This window comes from Schistocerca gregaria, chromosome 1, assembly GCF_023897955.1.
Source record: "Schistocerca gregaria isolate iqSchGreg1 chromosome 1, iqSchGreg1.2, whole genome shotgun sequence".
Classification (NCBI taxonomy): Eukaryota; Metazoa; Arthropoda; class Insecta; order Orthoptera; family Acrididae; genus Schistocerca; species Schistocerca gregaria.
The window spans coordinates 183,470,304-183,484,108 of NC_064920.1; the positions used below are offsets into that span (position 1 = coordinate 183,470,304).

Below are 13,805 nucleotides of genomic sequence, written 5' to 3' on the forward strand. Positions count from 1 at the left end.
GGCTTTTCTGAACCACACTGGTGAGAACTCTCCCTGCAAACACATCTAACAATCCTGTACCCCCCCCCCCCCCCCCCCGGTCTCAATTTTCACCAGTCTCTGCCCTTCACCAATCTAACCCATTCTCTGTCACCACCCCAGCACTACACAGCCTTCTGTTACAGCAATACACCCACTAGTCTTTTTAGTCTTTTTCCTCTCCTCACTTTTTTCCTTTCCCACACCCCCAAACCTCCTGACTACACCTAGCACCCCTATCCTCTCCCCACTGCATCCCTGCATACTCACAAAAGCAGCATTACACCTTTCCCACACCTATCTTATTACCCCTCTCCCTCCTTGCCCCAGCCTCATTCTCATCCGTACCATTCACAGCACCTGGCTACTCCCATGAGGTGCAATTGCTATGTGTAATCCATCCTTGACATCCAGATATAGTGGTCATGTATATGTGAGAGTTGTGCTTCTGTATGTGTTATTTACTTTAGAAAAAAGTCTTTTGGTAAAAAGGTTTAATGTATAGCAGTGTTTTTGTTATGCCTGTCTGTGACTCAATGTCTCCCTTACAAGGTGAGTAGCAGTCTATCCTTTTTGTAATACTGTTGTTATTCCACCCTGGATTTTCCACTGATTGACTTTGCCTTGGCTAGATGAATTGTTCATGGTCCTGTGATACTAAGACCACATGAGCTAACGTCAGAGAACATGTTTCAGATATGAAACATTTCTTGAATTGTACACGAACAGACTATTTTTAGGTTCAAGAATAACATCCATTATGTGTTCAAATCACAAGTAATGCTTAATTCAACATAGTGATTGAAATACTGGACTCTTAGGAGGAGGAGTTGTACAGATTTAGCATTTCTTTTTTTGTGATTTTCCTAAACAGTTTAAGGAAAAAGCCAGAGTGTTTCATCTGAGAAAGAATATTGCCAATTTCCTTTCATATCCCTATTCAGTGGGATCTCTAGTCCAGGGTGCCACAGTGGTTAGCCGATGGACTTGCATTGGGGGGGGGGATCAAATATCTGACTGGTAACTCAGCTGTAGGTTTTCATTACTCCACTACATCTCTCAAGCAAATGCTGTGATGGTTCATGTTATCAAATCTGTGATGACCTCATACTTGACAAGATGCGAAACCTTAACCTTCATTTCACCTGCCTTTTTCTCAAATTGAGTGTACGCTATCCCTCTAGTGATCTCAACATTGATCATTAAAATCTAGTCTTTCTCTGTTCCAGAATCAACAACAGCTGATTTTTATTACTAAAAGTGCATGTGATTTTTTTCCAACTGGAACAATTTTAGGAGGCATGATAAAAAATTAATGGGAATTTTTGTTTTTTTCTCAAGACTATTTACTTATTCATCAACATCAATTTTGTCCCCTTCAAAGTAATCCCCTTCAGATATAATACAATTGCACAAGCACTTTCTCCACAGTTGGAAGCATTTCTGGAACTCAAATATCATTATGGTGTTCATCTCTTTCAGTGATTATGTTTTTATCTCATCAATGCTGGCAAGATGATGTCCTTTCTTAGTTCTCTTCAGCCTTATGAACAGCAAAAAGCTACATGGGGTCATGTCCAGTGAATATGGTGGCTTACACAACATAACAGTCATGTTTTTTAACAAAAAAATCACTAACAAGCATTGAGGTGTGAACCGAGAGCATTATCGTGATGCAGTTTCTAAAAGTGATTTTGCCACAATTCTGGTTGTTTTCTGAAGGTTACTTCACACAAACAGTGTGAAACTTCTGGGTATGGTTCCTTACTGACCGTACAACAACAAGCTGGGAACTCGTATTGCACTAATGCACTGTAATAGAAGAAAACAGTGAGAAGAAGCTTCACATCTGATCAAAACTGCCAATTTTTTTCAGTCTTGGCTCTTCAGGCAGTTTCCTGTGGAATGATTGGGTATTAGTTTCATCACTTTTTATAACTTTCTTTAGTTTCTTGTTAACTTTCTGGTTCATGGTTGACTTCATTCAGCAATTCCTGAGTGATGTATATGTCATATTTGGTCAAAATCTAACAGTTTTGGAACAAACTTTCCTGATACAGTTTACAAGCCCAAAACTTCAGAAAACATTGCTTGGCTGAGATAAAGGATATACTGACATCATCAGTAACATCTCCGATGGTAATTTGGCGATTTTCCAGAACCATTTTCTTTACTTCTTCCACATTGTTGTTGGGGATTGTCGATGGGCTGAGGCATGTAGGGCAGCTGTCATTTTCAACTTCTTCTCAACCCTCTTCGAAACATTTATATCACTTGTAAACTCTTGTCCAAGTCATAGCAAATATGCTGAAGGCCATAGTCAGCATTTCAAATACTGTGCTGCACTTTTTTCCATTTTTCAGGCAATATTTAATGCAAATTCTATGATCCATCTTTCTCAGAAATAAAAATTTACTGAGCACTCAAAAACACATGCGTATAACTGTTTTGACTGTCAAACTAAATATTCAAATCAGCTGAAAATGAAAACATATATAAGGAATACGTGAACCAACGACATAAAAAAAATTGAAAATGTGATGTATAAAAACACATAAAATCAAAAAATTTCAGTTACTTTTTTATCACACCTCTGCCACTGTAGTAGTTGCTTCACAGATCTTTAGAAAATACTCCAACACCCAAAAATTTTGATGCCTTATTGTGTTTATTTGTTATGATTATAACATTGTAAAAGGGATCTCATACTGCACAAACACTCAAAGGAAACAGGGAGGATGTTAAAGCAATAGAAGATTTTAAAGATATCAAACAGTGTTTTGGTCCCTATGGGCACTATTTATTAAATTGTTTTCAATGATTACTTTTTAAAAGCAGTTGAGAAAATTGGTACTAGAAGTTTAGAAAAAAGGAATCAGTACAATGAAGAAGAAATATACCAGAAATTTCATGAAAAAAATTCTTATATATCTCCATTCACAATAAGAAAACCATTACTACCAACAAAACTAAAACCTGATGTGGATGGCTCAATTAGTAGAGCAATTGCCCATGAAAGGCAATTGTTCCAAGTTCAAGTCCCAGTCTGGCACATAGTTTTAATCTCCCAGGAAATTGTAAAAAATTAAATTAAATTGCAAACATTTCAGGATGTTATTGATATGAATTAAAAAGCAAGTTTTTTGTGACCAGTTACAATTTATTTATTTCCACATGACAATGACATGTTGTTCCATGTGATGCAAACACGACATGAAAAGGAGTCTTTGGTCACAGTTCCAATTCATACCCAAAATGTTACAGTATGATGCTTGAGCAGTACAAAGAGATTACATAAACTGCACAAGGAAAAATCACTTTGAGCATTCCAAAGGGCCTGATCATTGGCCTGTTAGTGTTATTGCTGTATATTAATGATCAACCATTAAAATTCAATGATGAGGCAGTATTAGTTATATTGCAGATCATGTATCAATGATGTTTTTGTGAAAGTTATTACACGATTTTGAAGCAAACACAGCTCATACAGCACTGAACTGTCAGAATTTTACACCATGGTGTATCAACATAAACTGATTAAAAAGTATACTGGAAAAAATTATATTTTAGGTGTGTAAAAACTTTTAGATTCAGCTACTTTCACCAATAGAATAACTGCCAACTTTTAGGATATGAAAAATATTAGTATATTTTGTAAATTTACATATAAAAAATCTACTCCCTACTTGGTAGCAGGAATGTACATTCATAAAGGTTCAGGAAATGTGCAAGCTTTCAGATTCAGTGGCTCCTTCTTCTGGCAGAAGGGCCAAAAGGGAAGGAAGATGGATGGAGTAAAAGGACTGGTCAAATTTATGAAATGGGAATACTTTAAAAAGTCACCCAGAATAATGGGTCTGGGGAGCCTTTCTGGACAGGATGAGAAGGAAAGACAGATCATTAGAGACCGCACTGAACAAGATTTTGAAAATTGATTAAGGATGGAAGAAGGGAGTAATACGCAAGTCAGAGATTATTGACAAAACATTGTTGATCTTAGGAAGGAGGTAAAACACAAGGGTGCATGATATGATGACTGACCTACAGTCCCCTCTTAAAGCCTCAAGCCACTCACAAGGACTAACACCTCAGTCAACAGAACTTCTTACCCCCACCAAACCACACATTGTCACATTTTACCTTCTTCCAAAGAACCACAAACCCAATCACCCTAGCTGCGCCATAATTACTGGCTTGAAAGCACCTAATGAATGTTTGTCTGCCTTATTTGATTAATACCTGCATCCTGTAACAAAAATACTTCCGTCCTATGTTACTTCCGTCCTATGTTAAAGACACCAACTATTTTCTAGACTGTCTGAAATCTGTGCTTGTCCTATTCCCATTACACATCTTGCTTGTCACCAATGGTGCTTTCTCCTTCCATACCAACATCCCCCATGTACATGGTCTGTCTGCTGTTGAACATTACCTGAACCAGTGCCCACTTGATTCCTTCCTGATTGCTTCAATCAGCTTCATACTTACCAACAACTATTTTACCTCTGAGGGTAGACATACAAACAGGTCAAGGGCAAGGCCAAGGGAACCAGGATGTCTCCTTCCTGCATCAACCTCTTTATGGGTCATTTAGAGGAGGCTTTCCTGGGACCCATAAGCCTTCGGCCACTGCTTTGGTTTGGTTTGGATATGCTGGTGACATCTTTGCCATATTGACTCATGGTGAGGCTAACCCGTTAAAATTCTTGGAACCTCTAAATACATTCTCACAATTAAATTTCACATGGTATTATTCTGAATCCCATGCCACTTTCCTTCATGTTGACCTCATTGTCATAGAGAGTCAGCTACGCACTTCTGCTTACATTAAAGCTAATAACAACCAACACTACTTACATTTTGTCAGCTGCTATCCTTTCCATGTCAAACATTCCTTTCCATACAGCACTATCATTCAGAGCAAATGTATTTGTCTTTTTACAGCAATACCCCACCATTCTCACCTCAGCCTTCATTGGAAGTGATTACCTCACCAGCCTAGTACCAGTCCTGGTACAGCTGATCCCTCAAAAAAAGCTTAGAAGTACACCATTTGTTACTCAGTATTATCTTGATCTTGGATTGTATTAATCAGCTAATTTGACAAGGCGATAACTTCCTAAAATTATGTCCTGAAATGAGATAAGGTCCATTCTGTCTAACATATTGCCCACCACAGCACCAAAACTAGAATACCTTTGAAGTGCACAACCGACCACCCTCCCCCCCCCCCCCCCCCCCCCCCGACCGCCCCCCCCCCCCCCCCAAAAAAAAAAGATGGCTTTTGCAAACGTCAGACTTAATACTATGGTTATATTTATACTTATAAAATACACTGTATTCTGTAGCTGTTGCTTCTTATGTCTATTTTTTACATTTATCACATTACAACTGATATGCTAATGCATCATGTTAAATATGGACTTCTATCAGTCATTTTTTATGTTGTCTGTTACGGAAATAGTTACACTTTGTTCTAGTGTTGTGATCGTGTACATCACTGCCCTTGATAGCTCCTGTTGGTTGACTTATGAAAAATACAACTATTTTGAAGATATACAGAGAATATATTGTCAGATATTCATGCTACACAAACACTTCACGACATGAATCTCTATGTCCCATCCCATGTACACGTCTTATTGCTCTTTTCTGTAGTAGTAGTATTCCTTTTAAATGTACATCAGCTGTACAGCCCCATAGTTCAATTCCATAATTGAGAAAGGGGTAAAGTGGTCCATAATATACTAATTTCAGAACTTGGTTAGGAACTATCTTTGCGAGCCGGCTGAGGAGATATATGGCACTACTGATTTTTCCACATGTGAAATTTATGTGTCCACTGCAAATTTTCTTCAACATATACACCCAGGAATTTACTGTTACCATTTTCTGTTGCAGAGATATTACATACACTATTCATATTGTTGTGATGAGAAACGCCTGTTTTAAATGTCAGTAGTTGAGATTTGGTGACATTCACCTTGAGTCCCTGATCATTGAAGTACTTTGTTACTTATGTTACACCAGCAAGAAATTCGAGCTCTTTAGATTCATTCCCATAGAATAAGATTGACGTGTCATCTGCATAGCTTACAATATGGGAGTTAATGGGTTGTGCAATGTTGTTAATATATATAAGGAAACGAAAGGGTCCAAGGATTTAGCCCTGTGGTACACCTTGTAATACAGGTTCACTGATGGACTGGGAGTTCATGATTTTATTATCTAGTTTGTATGACAATTTAGTGCTTTGCTTATGATTCAACAGTTACATGGTTATAAGATTCATGGCTTGATCCGCAATACTATAAGATGGTTGGTTGGTTGGAGAAGGAGACCAGACAGCGTGGTCATCGGTCTCATCGGATTAGGGAAGGATGGGGAAGGAAGTTGGCCGTGCTTCCTCTTTCATTTCTTCCCCCAATCCATATTCACCTACTATGTTTCCTTCTCTCCCTTTTCCTACTGACGAATTCCAGTCAGCCATGACTATTAAATTTTCGTCTCCCTTCATTACCTGAATAATTTCTTTTATCTCATCATATATTTCATCAATTTCTTCATCATCTGCAGAGCTAGTTAGCATATAAACTTGTACCACTGTAGTAGGTGTGGGCTTTGTGTCTATCTTGGCCACAATAATACATTCACTAAGCTGTTTGTAGTAGCTTACCCGCACTCCTATTTTTTTACTCATTATTAAACCTACTCCTGCATTACCCCTATTTCATTTTGTATTTATAACCCTGTATTCACCTGACCAAAAGTCTTGTTCCTCCTGCCACCGAACTTCACTAATTCCCACTATATCTAACTTTAACCTATCCATTTCCCTTTTTAAATTTTCTAACCTACCTGCCCGATTAAGGGATCTGACATTCCATGCTCCGATCCATAGAACGCATTTTCTTTCTCCTGATAACGACGTCCTCTTGAGTAGTCCCCGCCCAGAGATCCGAATGGGGGACTATTTTACCTCCGGAATATTTTACCCAAGAAGACGTCATCATCATTTAATCATATAGTAATGCTAAATGCCCTCGGGAAAAATTACAGGTGTAGTTTTCCCTTGCTTTCAGCCGTTCGCAGTACCAGCACAGCAAGGCCGTTTTGGTTATGTTACAAGGCCAGATCAGTCAATCATCCAGACTGTTGCCCCTGCAACTACTGAAAAGGCTGCTGCCCCTCTTCAGGAACCAAACGTTTTTCTGGCCTCTCAACAGATACCCCTCCGTTGTGGTTGCACCTACGATACGGCCATCTGTATCGCTGAGGCACGCAAGCCTCCCCACCAATGGCAAGGTCCATAGTTCATGGGGGGAATCTTACTTAAGTCTATCAAATGTACATGGCTAAATTTATCACACAGTTTCTTTAGCTCGGAATTGTAGTGTCGACTCTCTTTGTTTACACACGACCACAGTGGTAAACCATGTCGCACTGGCACATTTGCGATGACAATGTTCATTTGAAATAGTTTTGGTAATATGTTACGGAAGCCTTGCAGGGCTGTCTTGCTTTCGTTTTTGTATAAGTTGTTGCTGCCACCAATAATCACAATGTGAGCGTCTTTGTCCAATAGACTTGTTTCTGTTGTAATATTCGCCGCCACTGCATTTAACATTGCACGAGGATTGATATTTGGAAAAACTGAATGCTTTGAAGGCATACTTTCATGAAAACGTTTGAATAGATCTTTTCCATGACTGTCGGCATACAGAAGAAGCGCTATGGTGCACCTTAAGATTGGCAAGTCCCTTTTTGGTTCTTTAGCGGGAGTTTTGTGATTACTTTCTGGTTTGTTTATGTCTATTGTGTTAACACAATCCTCTACAAGTGCTGAGAATTTGTTTGATAATGGTATCACTGGGCCTGTACTTACATGTAGTTATTGCTTGTTCGTTTTTTTCGGCACACACCACATTTTCTGTGCGGAATGACTATTAACAACGGCGTTGTCTTGAGTTAGACGATAATTACGATCCACTGCTTTATATTAAGTTTCCAGCTCTTGATATTTTCTCAGAAGTTCTTGATATTTTGTATTGATTGATACTAAATCATCTTTTAACATGCTTATTATTTTTTCTTTCGTCTTCAGCATGATTGTTATTTCGTTTTCTGCGGCACTTACAAAGCACTGTCAGCATGTCCAGTCATGATCGTCTTTTATATATTTCAAATTGACTTTGACACATTTATCGTGGTACCAGTACTTGCAGTCGGCACACAAGATACCTCTTTTGACCTTCTTCACACAAATTTTACAAATCTCACTATCACTTTTTAAAGAAAGTGGGACATCACTACACGAAAAATGTTCACTCGACGCCATCTTGCATTCTGACCCCTGTGACTGTCCCTGCTATAGGACTTGCTCTATGCAACCTCCTACAATATCCTATACCAGCCCTGTAACTGGCAAAACACATATTATCAAAGGTAGAGCCACCTGTTAAATGACACATGTCATTTATCACCTGTTATGTGAAAACTATTTGGCCTTTCATGTTGGTTTGAGAACCACTAAGTTATCAGTAACAAATGGCCTAGACAAAGGGCGTATACTGGTGACAAACAATGCCCAGTTGCACAGCTGTAAAACTCTTTCAAAAACTGCCCATGGAAATAAAATATCTGACAAATATCAGATGTGCTTATAAATGTAGATTAAAATGATTTCTCTTTTTGAACTCCTTCTGCACAACAAAGTAATTCTTGAACAATAGTAAGTTTTCAGTTACAGTCTGTAAATGTGCTGTATGTAACCAAATAAATATCTTTTAAATTGTCCAGTATGCACATTCCTTATCACAATGTTAATCATGAGTATGATGCATGTAACATGGAACTAAAAAGCAAATAGTGGAGTAAAACAGGATTCAGTTTCCCCTCTTAATCCAACAACACTAAGCTAACAGATAAAGATACAGATCTCTATCTATCTTCTACAAGAGGCTAAAAATTCTTCTTTAACAATGCAACAAGGCAAGTTAGTGCACAGAACTTGCTAAGCTGTCAGTAAAAAGAATTAGTAGTTTTGAACACTAGAGACTTAAAATCTACAGAAAAATTCACTTGTAAAAAAACTGCAAAGAGACAGAATGGCTACCATTTTTTTTCCCTTTGTTCTCACATTAAGTGGATCTCTCTCTCATTCTGGAGTCTACTTGTCCTCTTTGAGGAAAAAACTAAAGCTAGGACTAGTGTTTTCTCTTTTAAATGTGACTCCAGCAGAGCTGGGAGGCAGGGGGAGAGGGGGGGGGGGGGGGGGGGGGGGTGGCAGACAAGACAAGACAGAAAAGAAAAGAATTTGTGTTACATTAATGTTACCAGTATCAAACATCATGTTACTAGTCTCCTTTCGGTGAATTATTTTCTACAGTTATCTTCATGCAGCATATAAGAAAGTCCACTTTTTATAATTCTTTGTGGGAAAAGTAATAAAACAATCAACACATAAGTATATTTTGAGCATAAAATGAGTTTTAATTATAATATTGTACTTTTGTGTATTACAATGATTCTGACCTTGTTGTGATACTGCATTAGCTGGATGATAACACGGATATCATCCGAGTAGTTCTTAATGGAGATAACTCGCATGATGTTAGCAGCATCCTCGGCATCAGGATCCTGGCAGTATTTATTAGCTAGCACCAAGCACGCATCAGCTTCATGCACCTGCACATTGTAATAAGTGTATAATAATTAAACACAATTAGTTTGATTCGCCATCAATAAATGATAACAACTGTAATTAGTGCTGTATAGGTTATAAAATTACACTGTCCAGTCACGTTAACATGATCACCACCTATATTCAATGTAAGCTTGCAATAACCACTAACAGGTGGCAGGTAGCAGCAACAGTGGTTAAAGCTATGTATAGGGAAAGTACGGCCAACTTGCCAGTGGCTGCCATTTTGGGCCCACTGCCCCGCTGGTGATACATTGACTTCTGCATCACATTAAGCCCTGTATATTAAAGAAGTGCACTCAACCATCTAATGCATTGCTAAAACTGGTCAGTGGCTTCAAACAGACCAGATCAGATATTTAGCAACAAAAAGTCTCAACAAATTTAAGCTAAATGAGTCAGAAAGCATTCATTGTGATGAGCATGAAATTCAGTTTTTCACCACTATCCTTTATTAATAGCGAAAGCAGATTTTGCAGTTCTTTTTGTGGTGTTGAGTTTCAACACCTGCTTTCGTAATTAGCATTAAATTGATCCTATCCAATTGTTAGCAGGGCAAATGGAAACCAATATTAGTTCACAAGTGCAAGGAAAAATCCATGGCTAATTAAAACTGTATATTGACTTGCTTCCTGTTCCTGCGACTTGTTGCTACAAAAAATCGCACAATGTCTCTTTTGTTATACCAAATAAACGATTGGATTCAAATATATATATATATGCTGATAAACATGCCTATATGATTATGCATGCTTTATTTTTTTGTCAGATCTATTCCATTAAATTTTGTCTGCAAATTGTTCTAAGACACTAGGAGAATGATTACAAACGTACAAGAAGATACACTATTTTTAAAATGTGTTTGAATAAAGCTAGGCCTATGATCAAAAGTAGGCTGTAGGAAACAGTAACAACCGTATTTGTATTAATGCAGATTAGCAGCCAGGTAGCCACAGTAATCACGATTACTGAATGACGTACGTTCGGTACTTATTATATTGCGGGGAACAAAGTACAATTTATTATTGTGAGCATCACAGATGTAAGTTTAAACTATACTGTACAGTCCATCAGACAAATTTTTTACCATTCATAATAACTTTGTATAGTATCACTCACTATTTTTTGTTTTACATGCTAACAGTGGCAGCTGTATCTCTAAGATTTCTATTTTGTAATTAAATTACCATTAGACCATCCTATTAGCCCCCCCCCCCCCCCAGAAGGATTGGAACCTAAGTAAAAGAAACGTAAAAAGGAGACAAAGACAAGTGAGCAGAAAAGAATAAAATTAAATGAATGGTTAATTTGAGCTCCTGGAACCTTTCCCATTGCAACCAGTATTTTCCTTCTTGTTGCATCTCTCCCTTTGGAAGGAATTCTGTACAGTTTTCCTCCCCCTTTGCTTTAAAACTAACAGCCAAAAGCACAGAATTGAGAAATTACTCTACTTAAAACTTCAAAGATACACAAAATTTCCTATGCTTCACATGTAACGCTTGGGCCCACAATAGCTGCTAATGTCATGTGAAATGAATTCAGCCAATCCTGAACTGCGGATGGTGGCAAATGCAGGGGAAAAGGTTGGCTATACATTCCTTTATACAGAGCTTCAATAGCAGTGGAGGGTATATAAAACATGTTTGGGGACGTGATAAACAGTGCAGTCATTGTCATAATGTGGAAATGGAACAATTTATTTGATATCCAAAATGGCATGTTCATTGGCTTTTGGGTCATGGGTGGAAGCATTTACAAAACAGCTGTTCATGTGTCATTGTGCTACTAGGCATAGATTACAGAAGTGAATAACATCTGCAGAGATGTGTACGGGTGGGTAAATGTGCAACTGTTGACTACCTGACAGCCCCCCCCCCCCCCCCATGAAATATGGGGCTATCAGTAGTGTCCCATTAAAGGTCATTCAGTGAATTATGTTGTGTATGGGCCTCCACAGCAGGTGCCCGGATCAATGCTCACTGCTGTTCATCAACAAAGAAGGCTGAAATTTGCACGCCAGTCCACAACTGTGGACAACCAGTGAGTGGTGACAGGTGCCCCACTGAACAGATGGTCATTGGTGTGTATGGTGTGAAACTTTGAAAGCAAACACTCTGCCAACACCTAGCCATGACATTGGAGGTGGCATGGCTCCACATCCCTCTTGGTACCTTCCAGAAAATCATTGACTCTCTTCCTGCAACCTTTGCACTGCAAAAGGTCATTATTCAGGGTCTTGACAGGTGGCCACATTAATGTGACTAGACAGTATAATTTCTTAGATAAACACATTGTGTTTCGGATACTAATGCATATTTAGTAATTGACTGATATAAGTTATAATTCTTAGGATCAGTGAGACACATCAAGGGCAGACTTCACTAACTCATACCTAATATTTTCTGCTCAGATTTTATGACAACTGAAATACCAGGATGGATACAAACAAAATGAAGAAGGGCAACTACTAACCTGTAGTTGACTGATGTGTAACACAAAGACACATGTTTAAGGCACAGAAAAGTTTACCAACTTTCTAGCAAAGTATTGTCGTCCACACACACACACACACACACACACACACACACACATACAAACAAACAAATAAAAATTAAAAACAATTACTGTATGCATCATCAGCACAATAGATCATCTAGAAACATGGTTTCAGCTCAGTGGATTAACCCTTGACTTCCCAGAAAGACACGTGATCCAGTCCAGAACAAAACAGTCAAAATAACAGGAAATTAAACTAAGTAAAAAAGATTGAGAAACATAGGAAATAGATTCTGTGAAATTTTTAGGGTTAAGCCCAGACAATAATCTGAATTGGAACATACATCCTGTTGGCTGTCTTGTACAGCGGTAGGCTAGTGTGCTATCACAGGCGTGGGTGGCCATGGCGGGCCTCACTGATTGTCCACTAACATGGTTTTTTTTTGTTACCAATGTGCACTAGTCTAGATGTGCCTCTTTACTTTGTGTTCTAATTGTTGTTGATGTCATAGGCTCTTTGACATTCACGGTAAGACAAAATTAGTGAGCAGAAAATGGTTGAAGAGGGATTAAGATCTTCAAAACAAAAATAGGTCAAATCCCGCAGTGGGAAGAAGATTACTTTTTATTGAAACACAAATTGGCTCACAGACATTTCTTGTAATGCTATTTTATTTGCGTGGAATAAGTACCAGCTGCAGCAACATTTTCAGTTCCTTCTTGAGAAATTCATGATTACTTTGGATTTTGAGGGAAGTAAGGCCAAATATCTTGAGATAAAACAGGAAACAGAAAAAGATGAATGTTCATATAGACATATTTCATTTCTAGAATACACTACTGTTATTTATAAAGTATTATGTGGTTTTGCCCACTCTACTTTATCTATCCTTTTTGACATTTTACAGAAGAGGACCATATAATCCACAATGAAGGTCCACTGAGAGTGAGGTATCACATATCTCTTGAGATAACCAAATCAGCACGTCCCTTCAGAATGGGAATTTGTTAAGAGTATTTATTGCTGCTCCAACAATTTTGTGTCCAGCAACTTTTTCAGTTTTTGAAACAGCCGCCCTTTCACGGAGAAGAATTTGCAGGTGTACTGAAGAAATGGCAAACAAAGTGGAAATGTGACTGAAAGATAAGACTAAAGCTTTGGTCTTTTTTCCCTCTGATTTTGGGTGAATGCATGGATGTAACAGATGTCCCCTGGCTTGTGGTATTTGAGAGAGGTGTTTATGCAGGGTTCAACTTGATGGAGGAACTTCTTGATTTAGAGCCAATGAATGATACAGCCACAAACAATGACACATTTTCTTTTTTAGTTAGGAGACATTATTGGCAAACATGACCCCTGTTGGGAAAACTTTCATTTACTTCAAAAAGTTGAGCTCCTGCAATGGTTAGTTAAAACTCAGGTGTAGTTGCTTTGATAGGGAGAAGCAAAAGAAGTTGGTACCTGGCAGTGAATAACAGAAATACAGTGTGCCGTCATTGCACAAATCTGCCAGTAAAATATGCCAAAACAAGTGGCTTCATGGACATTGTTGTAAAAACAGTTAAAAAAATTTGGATCGCATGGTTT

At 38.2% G+C, this 13,805-nt stretch overlaps 1 protein-coding gene across 7 annotated transcripts in view; it reads right to left on the bottom strand.

Annotated features, from left to right (window-relative positions):
- The window catches only part of LOC126336369 (calcium-activated potassium channel slowpoke), a 1,528,406-nt gene that overhangs the window by 514,079 nt on the left and 1,000,522 nt on the right, over positions 1-13,805 (bottom strand). For all 7 annotated transcript variants that reach the window (XM_049999994.1, XM_050000012.1, XM_050000004.1 and 4 more), the window contains one exon: positions 9,553-9,705. In XM_049999994.1, coding sequence (XP_049855951.1) covers positions 9,553-9,705 — 153 coding nt within the window. The remainder of the gene's footprint in view (positions 1-9,552; positions 9,706-13,805) is intronic.